This window comes from Canis aureus, chromosome 20, assembly GCF_053574225.1.
Source record: "Canis aureus isolate CA01 chromosome 20, VMU_Caureus_v.1.0, whole genome shotgun sequence".
Classification (NCBI taxonomy): Eukaryota; Metazoa; Chordata; class Mammalia; order Carnivora; family Canidae; genus Canis; species Canis aureus.
This window is the reverse complement of record NC_135630.1, coordinates 19,001,386-19,019,032: the sequence shown is the minus strand read 5'-3', so window position 1 is coordinate 19,019,032 and position 17,647 is coordinate 19,001,386. Positions and strand designations below refer to the sequence as shown.

The window sequence follows — 17,647 nt, the reverse complement described above, 5'->3', positions numbered from 1 at the left end:
TACACACATAACTACACAAAAGAAATTTAAGAGCTCCTCCAAGAAGGACGAGAACCCCAACTTTCCCTAAACTGGTAGTGATTAATTTACTGCCTAGATACCTTCGACCAACCTTATCCTTTTTTTTTTTTTTAAGATTTTATTTGTTCATGAAAGACAGACAGAGAGAGAGAGGGAGAGAGAGAGAGAGGCAGAGACACAGGCAGAGGGAGAAACAGGCTCCATGCAGGAGCCCGACGTGGGACTGGATCCCGAGACTCCAGGATCACTCCCCGGGCTGAAGGCAGACGCTTAACCGCTGAGCCACCCAGGCGTCCCCCAACCTTATACTTTATGCAAAATAGGCCAACGAATGTTAAATGTTCATGGTGACTATGACAAGTTTACAGGAAATAAAGAACTAAGGATCCATATGGATAGCTAATTCTCTTTCCGTTTTAAGGTTAAGAGAGAATGCTGCTTTAAGTCCAGAAAAGCCTTGGCCTTCTTAAGACATGATGATATGGGGAAAACTTTTAGAAATATATCAAAAGTATCTATTGAATACATTTGTGGTGAGAAAGAGTAAGTGGCCCTTAGTAAATATCTGTCGGGGGGGAGGTTTATGTGAGTTCTCTCATCTGTAAACGTTTCAAGTGACCCTTTTAAGTCTTTGTACAAAACCATATGAGCCATAGAAACCCTGTTTTGTTGGAAGTGTGAGTAAAATAGAAAGACATTGTGCAAGGAAGAAAGTGGGTCTCTTCGATTTAAAAGCTGTCTTCTGAAACCTACAATTTTCCGCAGTTGGTTTCCTTTCCCTCTCCCCCCAAGAGAGCCCCTGCCCTATACAATAAAATATTGTCAAACAAGTAGCTAAAAGGGGATTCTGCTAACTTCCCAAAGACAGGTCCCCCTGCATTTGATAAAATTACAGTCCAGAAATAACCCCCCAAAAAATATTAACTAGAAACTCATTCACAGCATGACTTTGATGAAGCTGGGAGGGGTTGTAAGCTTAAGACCCTGCTGCAACAGAATTTCATATTTTAAATGTCAGGTGCCAAAAAATTCCAAGCTGATTAGCACTGCAGGGTTTCAGATCCGAAGCACAAATGTGTCTGAATGAACCAGGGCGAAAGAATATGTTTAAACTCTAGTCATCAAGACTGAAATGATTATTTCAGAAGTAAGTAGTGGAGTGTTTCTGGAATAAACCTGCTCAGTATATGAAAAACTACTCTTTCTGAATTACAAATAACTGCTCCCACATGCTATAAGAACCAATGGAATCTGAAACTATAAATGTGTTTGTCAGTATCATGGCTAACAGTGCTTTGTTTTCAACATTACGTGAAAGTCTTTTTGTTTTGGCAGTGCGTCATTTTTATTAATGGTTATTTATTATTTAATGTTTTCAAACATATTTAAAAATCGAGACATCTATAGAGATTTCTCTTTCATTTAATGAACTATATTTTCACAGAAGTTCCTTTCCTCAAATGTCTTTTACTTGTATTTATAAATTTAGATATAATGTAATAGAAATTAGAGAAACCAGATAACCTGTAAACCATGTTCATCTACTTACTATAGCTAGCATTGACTAGTCCAGAGCATGGTCTATTTTTTTATATCAGTTTTACAAAATATTTATGTTTTTCCTTTAAAACATCCCTTGTAAGATATACGCAACATTTTGGCAATTGCATTAAAGAGACCAATAGCCTTGAGCCGTAGAAAGTTCATAGACAAGAAAAAATAGCAAACTAGTCTATTTTATTTTTATATCTTATTTTAAAGGATAAGTTTTATTTAATTACTTGTGTGTTTTCTGTTGCAAATATGGTTTTAAAACTGTAAAGCATTAAATTGCTGTGCTTTTGAAAAAGATACTTCAGCCAAACCAAAATTGAAGCAAAGTTGCAAACTTTTCTCTGCATGAGGTGTCAGATACAAAATATGGTTAAGACTAAAATAACAATTGCTGGAGCAAAAAAGCTGTCCCACTTTTTGGTTAGAAGTTACAAATAAGTTGTTGGGAGTCAAGGAAGTGCTTCAATATTGTTTCTCAGTTACTTTTACTTAAGTAAGTGAACACATATTTGTGTCACCTTGATTATAAGAAGTACCCAAATCATTATATTAGGGCTCATTAGTATTTTGCAAAGACTTTAAAAAAAATCTATGCAAAAGGCTATTGGAGTTTATTCGTTCCCTTGGAGTCCTGTTTCTGTTGCATACTAGTAGTGTGACTTGCAAGATTTTTAACTTGTCTTTATTTTCCTGTTCTTTCTGTAATACAAAGGGATAATACCCACCTCACAGGGTGGTGGTGTGAATTTCAGATATGTAAGTGTTCTATAAAAGTTCTGTCAAAAGCTATCCTAAAAAATTAAAATGAAACACAGAATGATAGCTATTTCTAAAGACTCAGAAAAGTCAGCTAAGTGACTTTTGCCCAAAGCCTAATGGCTAATATAGGGAACTGGTCCCAGACAGAGTGGTAGTGTGGTCTGACATCTAAGCCAGCAAAAAAAAAAAAAAAAAAAAATGAGCTAGAAGTAAGTTTCTGAAAATGTTTGATGACCTAAACTTCAGACTTTTGCCAACAGCAAAAATATGCATATTTAAAATACCTCAAATATCCAGACGTATCAGGGACAAAGGTGTCCCAATTAGATAATATTCCTGATGAATAAAATATCCTTTAAATTCAAAAAGTAAAAACTAAAAAAATTAATGAAATAAAAAATTTAAATATAGCATATAGCACACACACCGTCTATTTCTTTAGGTGTAGGCATTAAATTCCAAGGCTTATCTCATATGGTTCTTAGCAACCCTGTACAGTAGGCAGGGATTATTATTTCTGTCTTCAGATGATGAAACTGATTTCATCCACATTCGCTCAGTTATTAGTGCCAGAATCACGATGAGAATGTGGCTTCTCTGGCTAGAAAATGCATGGTACTCAGGAATTATCAAGCATTTTCACATATTATCAAATTACTGTAGGGTTCGGCAATGCAGTAGTTTTCTTTTCTTTTTTTAGATGCTTTTAGGGGCACTTGGCACTTCATTTATAAGCTATGATTTTTTTTTAATGTAATTCTTGTGTCTTTTTGCTTCCTACTTTCCTCTTCATTGGCAGATTGTCAGCCATCAACAATTTCTGCAGCAGTTGTATTCCTGTTTTAAGGAGGCTCCTCTTCCTTCTGGTTGGCAGCTACTGATCTAAGGCAGTAGTATGTTTCACCAAATTTTTTATAGTTTGTAAATGAAAGTATAAAATGAGGTTAAGTAGGAATAAATGAAGGGTTTGGGGCTTGAGCTTCGTGCCATCTACTTCAGTTACTTTTACGTACCTCTGTATTCTCATCTGTATTTCATTATTATTCAAATAGAGAATGCATGATCTCTATGGAACAAGTTCCATACATTTTTACAGGTAATTCAATTTTTACATAGAAAAATTAGAATTTTAGATCATAATGTAATTCTATAAACACAGGATTGCTGAAATATTATCTTAGATGACTCAATCCCAAATCTTAAAAATCTCACATTGTGAAGCCTCAGTTTTTAAAATGCTATTTTGGTGGTCTATCAAGTTATTTATTCATGATTTTTAAAATGGTTGGGGTTGTCAGTATTACCACATAGCTCATGAACTATATCACTATTCACAATTAAGATGATACAAATTAGTTTCTAACAATGCTAAGCTCCATGCATTTTTCCTTTCAGTTTAAAAGTTTTTAATGGACATGACCTCATGTGGCCCTGTTTACTTCTCATTGCTAGTTTCCATTACTACTAGGCAGAGAGCTGTTAAACCCGCTAAAGATACTAAATATTTAATTATGTTCTTATCTGGTGTATGTTGTATTTTATGTCAGAATTGTATTGTTTGCCCAATTGAGATGGTAATCTATGAAAGATAAGGACTTTATTTCATATATATTTTAAACTAAACATATTTTAGTGCTCAGTAGATGGCTGGCCATCTGTGTTGTGGAAAAGAGAAATTGAGAATATACTCCAGTCTCTTTTAAGTCTTCCTGAAATTGCTATTATGAAACAAAGTATTTTTTAAAAGGCCCTGAAAATGGCATGTTATTTTTTTCTGTTCTTCATCACCTCCAGTATATCTAAGGCTGTTAGATGTTTAGTACAAATATGATATATAAAATTAGAAATATGATTAGTTAATATACACCCTGAAAATTTAAATAAGAATATAAAGTGATTGCTATTACTCTTCTTTTGTGGAAGATCAAGCAAAGTAGTAACCTTTTGTCTATTAAACTAACATATGGAAATAGACTAGCCAACAAAGTTAACATAACTCAGAGACATATCTAGTGTGAAGAATATTTCTTAAAAGATACTTTAGGGCAGCCTGGGTGGCTCAGTGGCTTAGCGCCGCCTTCAGCCCAGGCTGTGATCCTGGAGACCCGGGATCAAGTCTCACATCAGGCTCCCTGCATGGAGTCTGCTCCTCTCTCTGCCTGTGTCTCTGCCTCTTTCTCTCTCTCTCTCTGTCTCTCATGAATAAATAAAATCTTTAATAAAAAAAAGAGATACTTTAATGTGGCACTTCCTGTTCCTATTCAACCTTGTGTAAGATGAAAGACTGAAAAACAACAACAAAAAAGATCCAGTCATATCTTCCAGGAATCTGTCATTTGGTAGCAAAGATAGACACATTCCTAAATAATTTAGATACTAAGCAGACTGATACTTGTAACAATTTTATTATATATATTAGGAGGGGAAGGTGGAAAGAGGAATTGTCACTGAGATAGGAAAAGAGTGTAGGAGTCTTCTTCAAAAGGGTACTCATAGAACTGAATCTTGAAGGAAAATGTAGTATTTTGGATAAGTCGCATTCCACAATGAAAGAACTATGTAAGTAAATGATTTGTAAGATAGCTTTTAAGTTTTATTGATAGTTTATGTGCTAGGTATTTTACATGCATTAACTTATTGGACTTCAAACAGTCCTATGAAGTATGTACCACTATCTGAATCCATAGATAAAGAAACGCAGCTTGGAGAGGTTGATTTGCTCAAGATTATGTAGATGGTAGGTTCTGGAGCAGGGAAAAGTCTGCCTGCCAGGTTCAAAGTAAGAAGATGGGAAGGGATTTAGCCTGTTGGGTAAATGGTCAGTGGGCCTGCAGGTATATTAGAAGTGAGGGAAGGCTTAGGGGAGTGTTTCCCAAGTTTACCTTAACTTTAGGGATCACTGAGGGGCAGCGACACTTATTTAAAATTGAGATTTCCAGGCCAGCTTCCCTGGAGATTCTGATCCTGTTGAAGTTGGGAAGGCCTTAAAATCTCTCAGTTTAACAAACCCCAGGGGATCTTTTGATCTGACAGGTTGGGCACATTTGATTAACTTGATTAATGCAGGAAATAAGGCATCTAATTCCTCATTGGTAATCAATTGTTTGTAGAATTGGATTTTTTTTTTAAGAGACTACGCAGTTTGGACTTTATTCTCTGATGGGGTGGCATTGAAGGTTTATGAGCAAGGTATGAAATTATTAGATGTTTATAGAGGAAAAAACAGTGTTATTTTTTAAAATTTTTATTTAAATTCAATTTAGTTAATGCATAGTGTGTTATTAGCATCAGAGGCAGAATTTAGTGATTCATCATTAGCTTCAGAGGCAGAATTTAGTGATTCATCAGTTGCATATAACACTCAGTGCTCATGACATCAAGTGCCCTCCCTCATCAATGCCCATCACTCAATTCCAACTAACCCATCTCCCCCCCTTCCCTCCAGCAACCCTGTTTGTTTCCTATAGTTAAGAGTCTCTTATGATTTTCTTCCTTCTATTTTTATCTTATTTTATTTTTCCTTCCCTTCTTCTTTTTTTTTTTTTAAATTTTTATTTTTTTATGATAGTCACAGAGAGAGAGAGAGAAAGGCAGAGACATAGGCAGAGGGAGAAGCAGGCTCCATGCACCGGGAGCCTGATGTGGGATTCGATCCCGGGTCTCCAGGATCGCGCCCCGGGCCAAAGGCAGGCGCCAAACCGCTGCGCCACCCAGGGATCCCCTCCTTCCCTTCTTCTATGTTCACCTGTTTTGTTTCTTAATTTACTTACAGTGTCATTTATATGAAGAAAATATGTTTTTGTGTTAAAATTTTAAATGTCCTTTTTTTAAACTTCTAATAAGATGCTTTTAAAATAAGTGCAACTTATTAGATAGCTGCCTAAAGCATTTTTTAACAGTTTATTTACTTACGAATTCGCTACACCCAATGTGGGGCTCTAACTCACAACCCCGAGATCAAAAGTCACATGTTTTCCCAACTGAGCCAGCCAGGTACCCCAAGCATTTTTAATTTTGGAATGGAATCTTAAGTAATTTTTAACATTTGATATTGTGGTGAGAAGAAGTATGTATGTTTTAATGTGAAACATATAATGATTCCAACTTTTAAAAATAATGTTGTTTCTCTGATTTTAAAACATTTTTTGAGGGTCTCAGTGCTGATAAAAATACTTGTTTCCCTTCCTTCCTGGATCCATTCTCTTCAAACTTCTAACCCCATTACTTCCTTTATCTTTTTCAGCTGGCAAGGTTGACTTCTATTTACCTGAGAAAATAAACACCATTACATAGAGATTATCTCAGCTTCCTGACTAAAACTGGCAAATCAGCATCCACACTTGTGCCCTTCTTTAGGAATCAATTTTAAGGAAGTCACATCAGCAAGATCATATCCCTCCATCTGTGCCTTAGATGCCATCTTCTCTTGCCACCTCAAGAACCTCCTTTGCCCCATTATCCCTTTATGAACTAGTTCTCCAATCTGAGCGATATGTATTTTTTTAAGGGAAAAAAAAACCCTGTTGTGAATTTCCGGGGATGACTTAAACTTTTTAAATTATAATTTTAAACAAACAGGTATAAGCTCTGTGCTCTATAGCTCTTATATAAGATAAAAACCATTTTATAGGGAACCCCGAGTGGCTCAGGGGTTTAGCCCTGCCTTCAGCCCAGGGCCTGCTCCTGGAGACCAGGGATTGAGACCCACGGGCTCCCTGCAGGGAGCCTGTGTCTCTGCCTCTCTCTCTCTCTCTCTCTCTGTGTGTGTGTCTCTCATGAATAAATAAAATTACAAAAAAATTATAAATTTGAGAGGATCCCTGGGTGGCTCAGTAGTTTAGCGCCGCCTTCAGCCCAGGTCCTAGAGTCCTGGGATGGAGTCCCACATTGGGCTCCCTGAATGGAGCCTGCTTCTCTCCCTCTGCCTGTGTCTCTCCCTCTCCCCTGTGTGTCTTTCATGAATATATAAATAAAAATCTTTTTAAAAAATTAATTAATTTGAATTAAAGTGCAAAGAATATTCAATAGCTGGTATATTTAGAAAAGCACATTTAGAAATTATACAACAAAAAAACTTAGGATATTCAAATGTACATGGTTTAATGAGACAAATGGAACTAAATTGCATCTTGAAAGTTTAAATACTATTAGCCTGCTACTGCTCAGGTTCTTTAGAATTCTTCATGTATATAACCACTTTGGGCCATGGCAGGACTCATTTCCCACTACCTTTTGAAACGCGGTACTCCATAATAACAAGAGAAGTTTAGACTTCCTCTAAGAAATTTGCTGTGGCCCTCTACACCCCAATCTGTTTTCCCTTGGGTATTCCTTAGAACTCTGCATGTTTCATGATACTTACCACTATATGTCATAAAATACCCATGTAGTTTAAGTTGAATCTCCAGCACCTATTCATTGAGATCATAATTTTTTTTTTAGTTTTTATTTATTTATGATAGTCACAGAGAGAGAGAGAGAGAGAGGCAGAGACATAGGCAGGGGGAGAAGCAGGCTCCATGCACCGGGAGCCCGACGTGGGATTCGATCCCGGGTCTCCAGGATCGCGCCCTGGGCCAAAGGCAGGCGCCAAAGCGCTGCGCCACCCAGGGATCCCGAGATCATAATTATATCATTTTTTTACTTGCTATACCATGAGTATATCCCCCATGCGTAACTCTTTGAAAACATGTGTATTAGCATAATATTCATATTTCATGTCATTATTTAACTTTTCCCTGTTGAACATTTAGATTGTTTCCTCCTTCCACTTTCACAAATTTCAGAATTTTTTTTGCGTCCTTTATTTTCTTAGAATAGACTATAATAGTTGAATTCCTGAATCCCGAGGAAGAAACATAATCTAGCAGTTAATGACTTAGGTTCAGTTTTTCTTTGTTGCCTTGTCGGTTGACCATGAAGATGACTAACGCTTCAGTTTCTTTTAGTATAAAGATATTTGTTTCACAGTATGTGAATACTGAGCATAGTGTATGGATAGAACAAGTACTTTGAGAAATGGCCGACTCTCAAATCATTTTGTACTTAGGGAAAAAAATACTTGATGTAGGTATTCGTAAATCACCGATAAAATCGATCAGTGTACATTTCCAACTCGGGGATGAGGACACTTCCTCAAATCATAAGTTTGCGCTGCAAAACGAACCTGCAGGTGATTTCACAACACTGCCACCCATTTGAAGCACTCTAGAACGTCTGCTTGGGAAAACTATAAAAAATGTTTGCAGTTGCCAAAACAGTATGAAAAGCAAAGAAACAATGGAGCGCGTTTACGTTAACACCTAGAGGGCGTTGCTCAAAAGCGTCCCTTTCCCAGCACAAGAGGCCGAGGCCCAGAGGAAAGGGAGAGAAGGGTTAACCTTTTTTTTTTTTTTAATTTCTTATTTATTTATTGGAGACGCAGAGAGAGACAGAGCGAGAAGCAGGCCCCATGCAGGGAGCCCGACGCGGGACTCGAACCAGGGTCTCCAGGGTCACGTCCTGGGCTGAAGGCGGCGCTAAACCGCTGAGCCACCGGGGCTGCCCCAGTCCTATAGATTTACCTTTACCTCAAGAAAACCCCAGGCTGAGTGCCTCTAAGGCTTTGGGCACCTGTTGCGCATAGAAACACAGGGTAAAGTGCAAACTGTAAGAAAAAAGGGGGAAACAACCACCATCACCACCACCCCAGTGGGTCTCCGCTGTTACTACATTATGCAGCTCCAAGAGTGCCTTTAGGAGACCCTACGCGGTGAAGCTTCAACCACTTAAATTCTTCCGACTCAGACGCCCCCCTGGAAATTTCACCTGGTTGGCCTCTTTCCGTAGTTCTCGCGCGCTCCAGGAAAGCTTCCTCGTCGCCGTGGCAACCCGAGCGGCCACCAATTGCAGCCGAGGATGGGCGGTCACGTGGCCCCTCCCCGCCCGCCCCGCCCCCTGCCCGCCCGCCTCGCGGAGACAACATGGCGGGTACGGCGAGCCGGAGCTGCGAGGTTTGAATCACACGGCTTGCAGCTCTTGCACGCCTGAGGATGGCGTCTCCGGTTTCGTGTGGCTCGCGTCGCAGCCCGGATGAGTTCCCTGAAGACCCGTCTTCCCAAGAAGATGAGGATTGCGATCGTGAAGACCGGGTCAGCTCCTCGGGTTCCTACTCCTCAGCGAGTAGCGATTACGTGTAAGGGGCTCGAAGAGGGACAGTCCGGTGCATCCTGCGGGGCCGCGGAGCTTCCGCGTGGGGCGGGGCAACCGCCGGAGGCTTAGCGCAGTTGGGATTGTTTGAGGTTCTGTCATAAGTGGGATTTACGTGAGCCACGCGCGCCTGGTGCGGTATGGTGAGCCGCCGTGACGGGCCGGCCTCGGCTTCTGTGGCCCTTTAGGATCGTCCGCCGAGGAGCCTCCCCTCGTGAGGGTTCCGAGGTTCACAAAACGGTGCTTAGTCTTCCCTAGCGCTAGGATCTTTTTTTTTTTTTTTAATATTTATTTATTTATGATAGAACGAGAGAGAGAGGCAGAGACACAGGCAAAGGGAGAAGCAGGCTCCATGCACCGGGAGCGCGACGTGGGACTCGATCCCGGGTCTCCTGGATCGCGCCCTGGGCCAAAGGCAGGCGCCAAACCGCTGCGCCACCCAGGGATCCCCAGGATCTTTGCGATTTTTAGTGCAGGGATACCCTACAGGTTTTACTTATCAACTATTTAAGTTCTATAGATTTTTTTTCCCTTCTGTTATAAAAATGGATAGATTATTGAAAAAAAAAAAAAAGAAAGAAAAAGGAAATACCCCCCCCCCTCCTCCCTTAGTCTTCACATCAAGGACAACTTCTCAAAATCTTGGGGGTATTTCTGCTGTATTTTCCCATACGTTCTCATGGTTTTCTTGTTTTCTGCTGCATGTCATAATGTGATTTTTTTTTAAATACAAAAATGAGTGTTATTTTCCACTTTTTTAATCCTTAATAATAATGCAGAGGTTCCTTTGATTCATAGGACCCAATGCTGCTTCACTTTTGAGGGAATCTATTACTTACTGCTACGGAATAAGATTTTTTTTTTCTTTTGTTTTTTTTTCTTTTTGAAAAGTAAATTAGTGGTGGTTTGAAATGAATGAGTAACGGTGAAAAGGTGTAGGTGCCAAAACGTCAACCAATCCCATAATGGACTGCCCACAGGAGTCAGCTTTAGGATGACACTTTAAGTGCATTATTTAGGAGCAATGATTACAAGTATCTAATGTGTTTTCAGGAGTAAAAGTCGCTTGGTAATTACTTTCCCGTAGGAATATGTAAAAAAAAAATTACCATTATCTTTAGCAGGGTAAGGGAGAAGCAGTCACTAATGACTGCTTAGTGTGCTCTAGCTGTTCAGTAAGGACCAATTATATATGATTTTATTTATTTTTAATTTTTAAATTTTATTGGAATTCAGTTTGCCAACATATAGCATAACACCCAATGCTCATCCCATCAAGTGCCCCCCTCAGTGCCTATCACCCAGTCACCCTCACCCCCCCCCCCCCACCCACTTCCCCTTCCACCACCCCTCCTAGTTCGTTTCCCAGAGTTAGGAGTCTCTCATGTTCTGTCTCCCTTTCTGATATTTCCCACTCATTTTCTCTCCTTTCCCCTTTATTCCCTTTCACTATTTTTTTATATTCCCCAAATGAATGAGACCATATGTTTGTCCTTCTCCGATTGACTTACTTCACTCAGCATAATACCCTCCAGTTCCATCCACGTTGAAGCAAATGGTGGGTATTTGTCATTTCTAATGGCTGAGTAATATTCCATTGTATACATAGACCACATCTTCTTTATCCATTCATCTTTTGATGGACACCAAGGCTCCTTCCACAGTTTGGCTATTGTGGACATTGCTGCTAGAAACATCGGGGTGCAGGTGTCCCGGCGTTTCATTGCATCTGTATCTTTGGGGTAAATCCCCAGCAGTGCAATTGCTGGGTCGTAGGGCAGGTCTATTTTTAACTCTTTGAGGAACCTCCACACAGTTTTCCAGAGTGGCTGCACCAGTTCACATTCCCACCAACAGTGTAAGAGGGTTCCCTTTTCTCCGCATCTTCTCCAACATTTGTGGTTTCCTGCCTTGTTAATTTTCCCCATTCTCACTGGCGTGAGGTGGTATCTCATTGTGGTTTTGATTTGTATTTCCCTGATGGCAAGTGATGCGGAGCATTTTCTCATGTGCATGTTGGCCATGTCTATGTCTTCCTCTGTGAGATTTCTGTTCATGTCTTTTGCCCATTTCATGATTGGATTGTTTGTTTCTTTGGTGTTGAGTTTAAGAAGTTCTTTATAGATCTTGGAAACTAGCCCTTTATCTGATACGTCATTTGCAAATATCTTCTCCCATTCTGTAGGTTGTCTTTTAGTTTTGTTGACTGTTTCTTTTGCTGTGCAAAAGCTTCTTATCTTGATGAAGTCCCAATAGTTCATTTTTGCTTTTGTTTCTCTTGCCTTCATGGATGTATCTTGCAAGAAGTTACTATGGCCAAGTTCAAAAAGAGTGTTGCCTGTGTTCTCCTCTCAGATTTTTATGGAATCTTGTCTCACATTTAGATTTTTCATCCATTTTGAGTTCATCCATTTTGAGTATTTGGTGTAATACTTTGTGTATGGTGTAAGAGAATGGTCCAGCTTCATTCTTCTGCATGTGGATGCCCAGTTTTCCCAGCACCATTTATTGAAGAGACTGTCTTTTTTCCAGTGGATAGTCTTTCCTCCTTTGTCGAATATTAGTTGACCATAAAGTTGAGGGTCCACTTCTGGGTTCTCTATTCTGTTCCATTGATCTATGTGTCTGTTTGTGCCAGTACCACACTGTCTTGATGACCACAGCTTTGTACTACACCTGAAACCTGGCATTGTGATGCCCCCAGCTATGGTTTTCTTTCTTTATTTATTCATGAGAGACAGAGAGAGAGAGGCAGAAACACAGGCAGAGGGAGAAGCAGGCTCCATGCAGGGAGCCCGACGTGGGACTTGATCTGGGGTCTCCAAGGTCATGCCCTGGGCATGGCACTAAAACGCTGAGCCACCCGGGCTGCCCCCAGGACCGATTATATTCTTGAGGAAGATATCAAGTATTTTGTGTAATTTGTGGTCATTTAAAAAATAATTACAGCGTTATGATGGTTGAGGCACTGAATGGAAAGAATGGGTTGTTACAGGAAGCCTTACTTGGTCTTGCTGTGGGAATCCTAGACCTTGTGAGAATCATCAAGCTCTTGGTTTCTTTCTACATCTTAGAGTCACACACTTTGAGCTGGGAGGGAATCTGTAATTTTCCCGCGGCCACACAGCTCAGTGTTTCAGTGTAGGAATTTAGGAGGCCGGATTGCCAGTGGCGTGTCCTGATTTTAATGGGATGAAGGTAAATGAGCTAGCCCTGTTTCCTAGGAAATGAGCAATCTGAGGACCTTGTTTTAGGAAAACTTGTTATCTCAAAACATTTTAAAATTAAAAGTACATGTAAATATGTATTTTATGTACATGTATAAATATTTATATATATTATATATATGTATATATTTTTAAAGGGCATTAAGCTTTCCACGTGAGTCATTTGCTCATTACTTGAGATGTTCCAGTGTCTTTATTCTTCTAATAGTAAAAGTACAGTAAATCTCTGTTGCAAAATGTTTTGCTGGTCTATGTTTCAATTCCTGTCAAGAATTCAGGTTTTGTGTTTGGCCCTTCTTGATGTGTAGGACATGAGAATTGATATGCTGATCTCACCACATTCTATTCTGTTCCTATTTACCTCTCTAACCGCAGAGTCACCACTGCAGAAGTGGTCTTCCCAGTTTGGACAAGATTACTTTTTTAAAAGAAAATAAAAAAGATTTTATTTATTTATTTAGAGTATGCACTTGAGCAGGGAGACAGGCAGAGGGAAAATCTCAAGCAGGTTCCTCGCTGAGTGTGGAACCTGACTCGGAGCTTGATCTCAGGACCCTGATATCATGACCTGAGGCAAAACCAAGTGTTGACTCTTAATTGACTGAGCCACCCAGGAGCCCCTGGATAAGATCACTTCTTAATCAAAGGCACACGAATGTAAACTTGATCTTTCTCATCAAAGCTAAGAGATAGGAATTGCCCATTGTTTTTCATTGCTTACACAGAGGTTGTTATTAAGGAAGTAATGCTACTCATTGATTCATATGAAATACTCTGAACTTTCCATGTTTTAGTTAATTATCAGCATAATTTATTATTTCATACATGCTTTGTAACTAAAAACCAGTTTCTGCATGTAATTGTCATTAAGGTGACCATTTTTGAGGTAAAATTACTTTAGAGTACATTCTAGTGAAATACTAGGTTTAATAAGTTTGATTAAGAATATAAGAGGAGGGAAGCCTGGGTTTCTCAGCGGTTGAGCGACTGCCTTTGGCTCAGGCCATGATCCCAGGGTCCTGGGATTGAGTCCCACATTGGGCTACCCGCAAGGAGCCTGCTTCTCCCTCTGCCTGTGTCTCTGCCTCTCCCTCTGATGAATAAATAAATAAAATCTAAAAAAAAAAAAAAAAGAATATAAGAGGAAAATAATTTTAGATTAGTGTAGACATTGGCAAGTCCTTGGGGAAACTTCAGGGATAATACCTGTGGATGACTTGGGTTGAGAATATCATTGACTAGTTTCAGTATTGAAATAATGGAAATCATACATTTACTTGCAATAATGCCAAGTTATCTGCTTTCTGTCATTATAGATGAGTTTGTATTTTCTAGAGTTTTGTAAAAATGGAACAATATGGACTCTCTTTTCTTTTTTTTTTTTTTTTGAGTTGGACTCTCTTTTTCTGTCTGACTTTTACTCATAATAATTTTGAAACTTACCCATGTTGTTGCCTATAGGTAGTTCATTGTTTTTAAATTTCTGAATAGATTTCCATTGTATAGGGGCACCTAGGTGCCTCAGAGGTTGAGCGTCTGCCTTTAGCCCAGGGCGTGTTCCTGGGATCCTGGTTCGAGTCCCACATTGGGCTCCTTGCAGGGAGCCTGCTTCTCCCTCTGCCAATGTCTCTGCCTCTCTATCTGTGTCTCTCATAAATAAATAAATAAAACTTTAAAAAAAAAATTCCATTGTATGAATGTACCAAAATTTATCCTTCTCTTGGGTTTTAACATGGGAATGATATACTTGAATCAAAATGTTTTGAAGTCCATGATGCCATATACTGTATTAACATCCAATTTAGGATAATTCCTTTTTTCTTCTCCTGTGCTGAACCCTGACTTTTTTCTTTGAATTTCTCTTTTATCAAATTAAATAGATTAAAAATTCAAACAGTATATAAAACTAAGTTTATGATGAAAAATGGCAATTCTTTGCTACTCTTTCTTTTCTACTCCCAAGTCAGCATGTTTGAAGATAATTTATTGTCTTCCCTGTTTCTCCTCTAGCATTGCCTGCCTTACTGACATCACTCTCTCCTTGCTCCCTTGCTCATGTCTTTAGATCTAATAAGTCTCCAGTCTTGTTGACTTCCTTTTCTGATATCCACCCCTCCTTCTTTGTTTCTTCAGAGGCACTGCCCGACTTAAAGCACTTACCTCTCCCAAATAAGAGAGGGGTAGCTTTCTGACTGATCTAGATGCCTCATCTTTTAATTCCAGTCTTTTTTCATACAGTTTGCTTTCTAGAACACAGTTCTAAATCATTTTTCTCTTAGAGAACCTACTACAGAAAGATATAGTGGCAGTTTGGATCAAAAATAGAGTTAAAGGGCAGCTCCGGTGGCTCAGCGGTTTAGCGCCGCCTTCAGCCCAGGGTGTGATCCTGGAGTCCCGGGATCAAGTCCCACATTGGGCTCCCTGTAAGGAGCCTCCTTCTTCCTCTGCCTGTGTCTCTGCCTCCCCCCCTCTCTGTATCTCTCATTAATAAATAAGTTAAAAAAATAGAGTTAAACACATCCATAAATAATACTGTGAAACTAAATAAAATGAAGCAAATATCCATGTCCTTCACCAGGTCATCTCTATGATCAGGAAGAGAAGGCTAAGTTATAAAATATATCTAATCATATGTCAGGCTTGATTACTGATGATTGTATTGTGCAGATAATTCAACATTTCAATTATAATGAAATTTCTTTAAAATGTTGCCTCAAGGGCAGCCCGGGTGGCTCAATGGTTTAGCGCCGCCTTCAGCCCAGGGTGTGATCCTGGAGACCCGGGATCGAGTCCCGCGTCGGGCTCCCTTCATGGAGCCTGCTTCTCCCTCTGCCTGTGTCTCTGCCTCTCTCTCTCTCTCTCTCTCTCAAGAATAAATAAATAAAATCTTAAAAAAAAAAAGTTGCCTCATATAAGCATCCTGGTTCAGTGTAATAAGTATTGGATTGAGAGTAGGGGTCAGCCAACCTGTGACCCCTACTCTTAATCCCCACCACTAGTCATATGACCTTAATGTGTCACATGAATTCTAAAAGCATCAGTTTTCACGTGTTAAAATGGGAATGAGAGTGTTTACTTAACTCTGACTTTCATTAACTGAGAGAAGGTTTGCTTAAATCCTAGGAACAGGAAAATTGTGAACAGTTGATGATGAAGAATTGACAGGACAAAGAGGAGATTGATGGTAGAGGTGACATGTATTTGATTTGGAAGAGGGTTAATCCAACCTGATTTTCATTTTCTCCCCAGCTTTATGGAAGTATAACTGACAAAAATTGTATATATTGTATTGTATATATTAAGGTATACAATGTGGTGATTTGATATATACAAACAGTAGTAGATTCTCTAAGAGGAAGGCAAATAATCCTTTTACAGGCTTATTTTGCTTGCCCTGAGGGGTTCAGAATTAGAAGAGTTTTTGGTTATAAATTATCATTTTATGAGATGTCTCTTATAACAAGTTTTCTCATCTTTGTTAGAGGTTTCATAACTTCCTCTGTATCTTCAGTATGAGAATACTACATATTTTAAGGGGCAGTGTAGTTAAAGAGAAAACTAAAGGCTGAATGTGCAAGCATTTCTATGAAATCTTTGCGTAGATGACCTAGTAAAGACATGCTTTTCTTTTTTTCTTAATTCAAAATTATTTTTTCTGAACAATTTGAAATATATGGGAAAGAAGGAAGAAGGCTCCTATATATTTCTCATCAAATACATGGCTTTTTTTTTTTAAGATTTATTTATTTATTTATTCATGATAGACAGAGAGAGAGAGAGACAGGCAGAGGGAGAAGCAGGCTCCATGCCAGGAGCCCGACGTGGGACTCGATTCCGGGACCCCAGGATCGTGCCCTGGGCCAAAGGCAGGCGTTAAACCGCTGAGCCACCCAGGGATCCCCTACATGGATTTTCTTTAAGATTTTATTTATTTATTCATGAGAGACACACAGAGAGAGGCAGAGACATAGGCAGAGGGAGAAGCAGGCTCCATACAGGAACCTGACGTGGGACTCGATCCCGGGTCTCCAGGATCACGCCCTGGGCCAAAGGCAGGCGCTAACCCACTGAGCCACCCAGGGGTCCTATGGCTTTTCTTTAACATGAAAACTATCTTCCTGGTATTGATTGAGAAGTTTTATGGGTCTTCATTAATTCTTTTATTTTAAAGTTTAAGTAATAGGATAACTCTGTTAGGGAGTGAAACTACTCTATGTGAAAATATAATGGTGGATGATACATGTCATTATGCATTTACCTAAACTCATACTTAAACCTATACCACCAAGAGTTAACTATAATTTAAACTATAGATTTGGGTTGATTATAATATATGACTATAGGTTTATCCAGCATAACAAATGAATCACTCTGGTGGGGGATGTTGATAATGGAGGAGGCCATGTATGTGGGAAAAAGGGAGTATATTGGAAATCTCTGCCTTCAGCTCAATTTTACTGTGAACATAAAACTGTTCTGAATACACACACACACACACACACACACACACACACTAAGTCATTTTTCTATAGTACTCAAAAGCTCAGTGGCCTCCCAAATAAATTCCAAATTCCTTAGGATGATTTTTCAAGCTGTTTTAGATCTGCCCCTAGTCTTTCTGATCTCATCTTTGATAATCTTACTTCTTTAAAGCCTTCTTTATTCCTACTTGTCTTACCTCAGGCTGCTATTTTAAAAATAGCATAGGACATCTAGGTGGGTCAATTAAGTATCTGACTCTTGATTTTGGCTAAGGTCATGATCTCAGGGTTGTGAGATCAAGCCCCACATTAGGCTCTGGACTGGGTGTAGAGTCTGCTTAAGATTCTCTCCCCCCCCCCCCCCCCCGCCCACACTATCTTTCTCAAAATAAATATATACATGAAAAAATTAAAAAA

General features: G+C 39.3%; 2 protein-coding genes across 9 annotated transcripts in view; one reads left to right on the top strand and one right to left on the bottom strand.

The window, feature by feature from the left end:
- Nucleotides 1-9,961, bottom strand: part of LOC144291519 (uncharacterized) — a 49,000-nt gene extending 39,039 nt beyond the window's left edge. For 2 of the 5 annotated variants that reach the window (XR_013358817.1, XM_077861108.1), the window contains exon 1: nt 9,142-9,961. Coding sequence is in view for 1 of the 5 variants with exons in the window: in XM_077861108.1 (XP_077717234.1) it covers nt 9,142-9,298 (157 nt within the window). In the remaining 4 variants the exon portion in view is untranslated. The other 3 variants (XR_013358816.1, XR_013358815.1, XR_013358818.1) reach the window with 3 other exon arrangements.
- INTU (inturned planar cell polarity protein) overlaps nt 9,254-17,647 on the top strand; it is an 82,876-nt gene continuing 74,482 nt past the window's right edge. For 2 of the 4 annotated variants that reach the window (XM_077861106.1, XM_077861104.1), the window contains exon 1: nt 9,255-9,508. In XM_077861106.1, the coding sequence (XP_077717232.1) occupies nt 9,366-9,508 (143 nt within the window). In that variant the 5' untranslated portion in view covers nt 9,255-9,365. Of the gene's footprint in view, nt 9,509-17,647 lie in introns of all 4 variants that reach the window. The other 2 variants (XM_077861105.1, XM_077861107.1) reach the window with 2 other exon arrangements.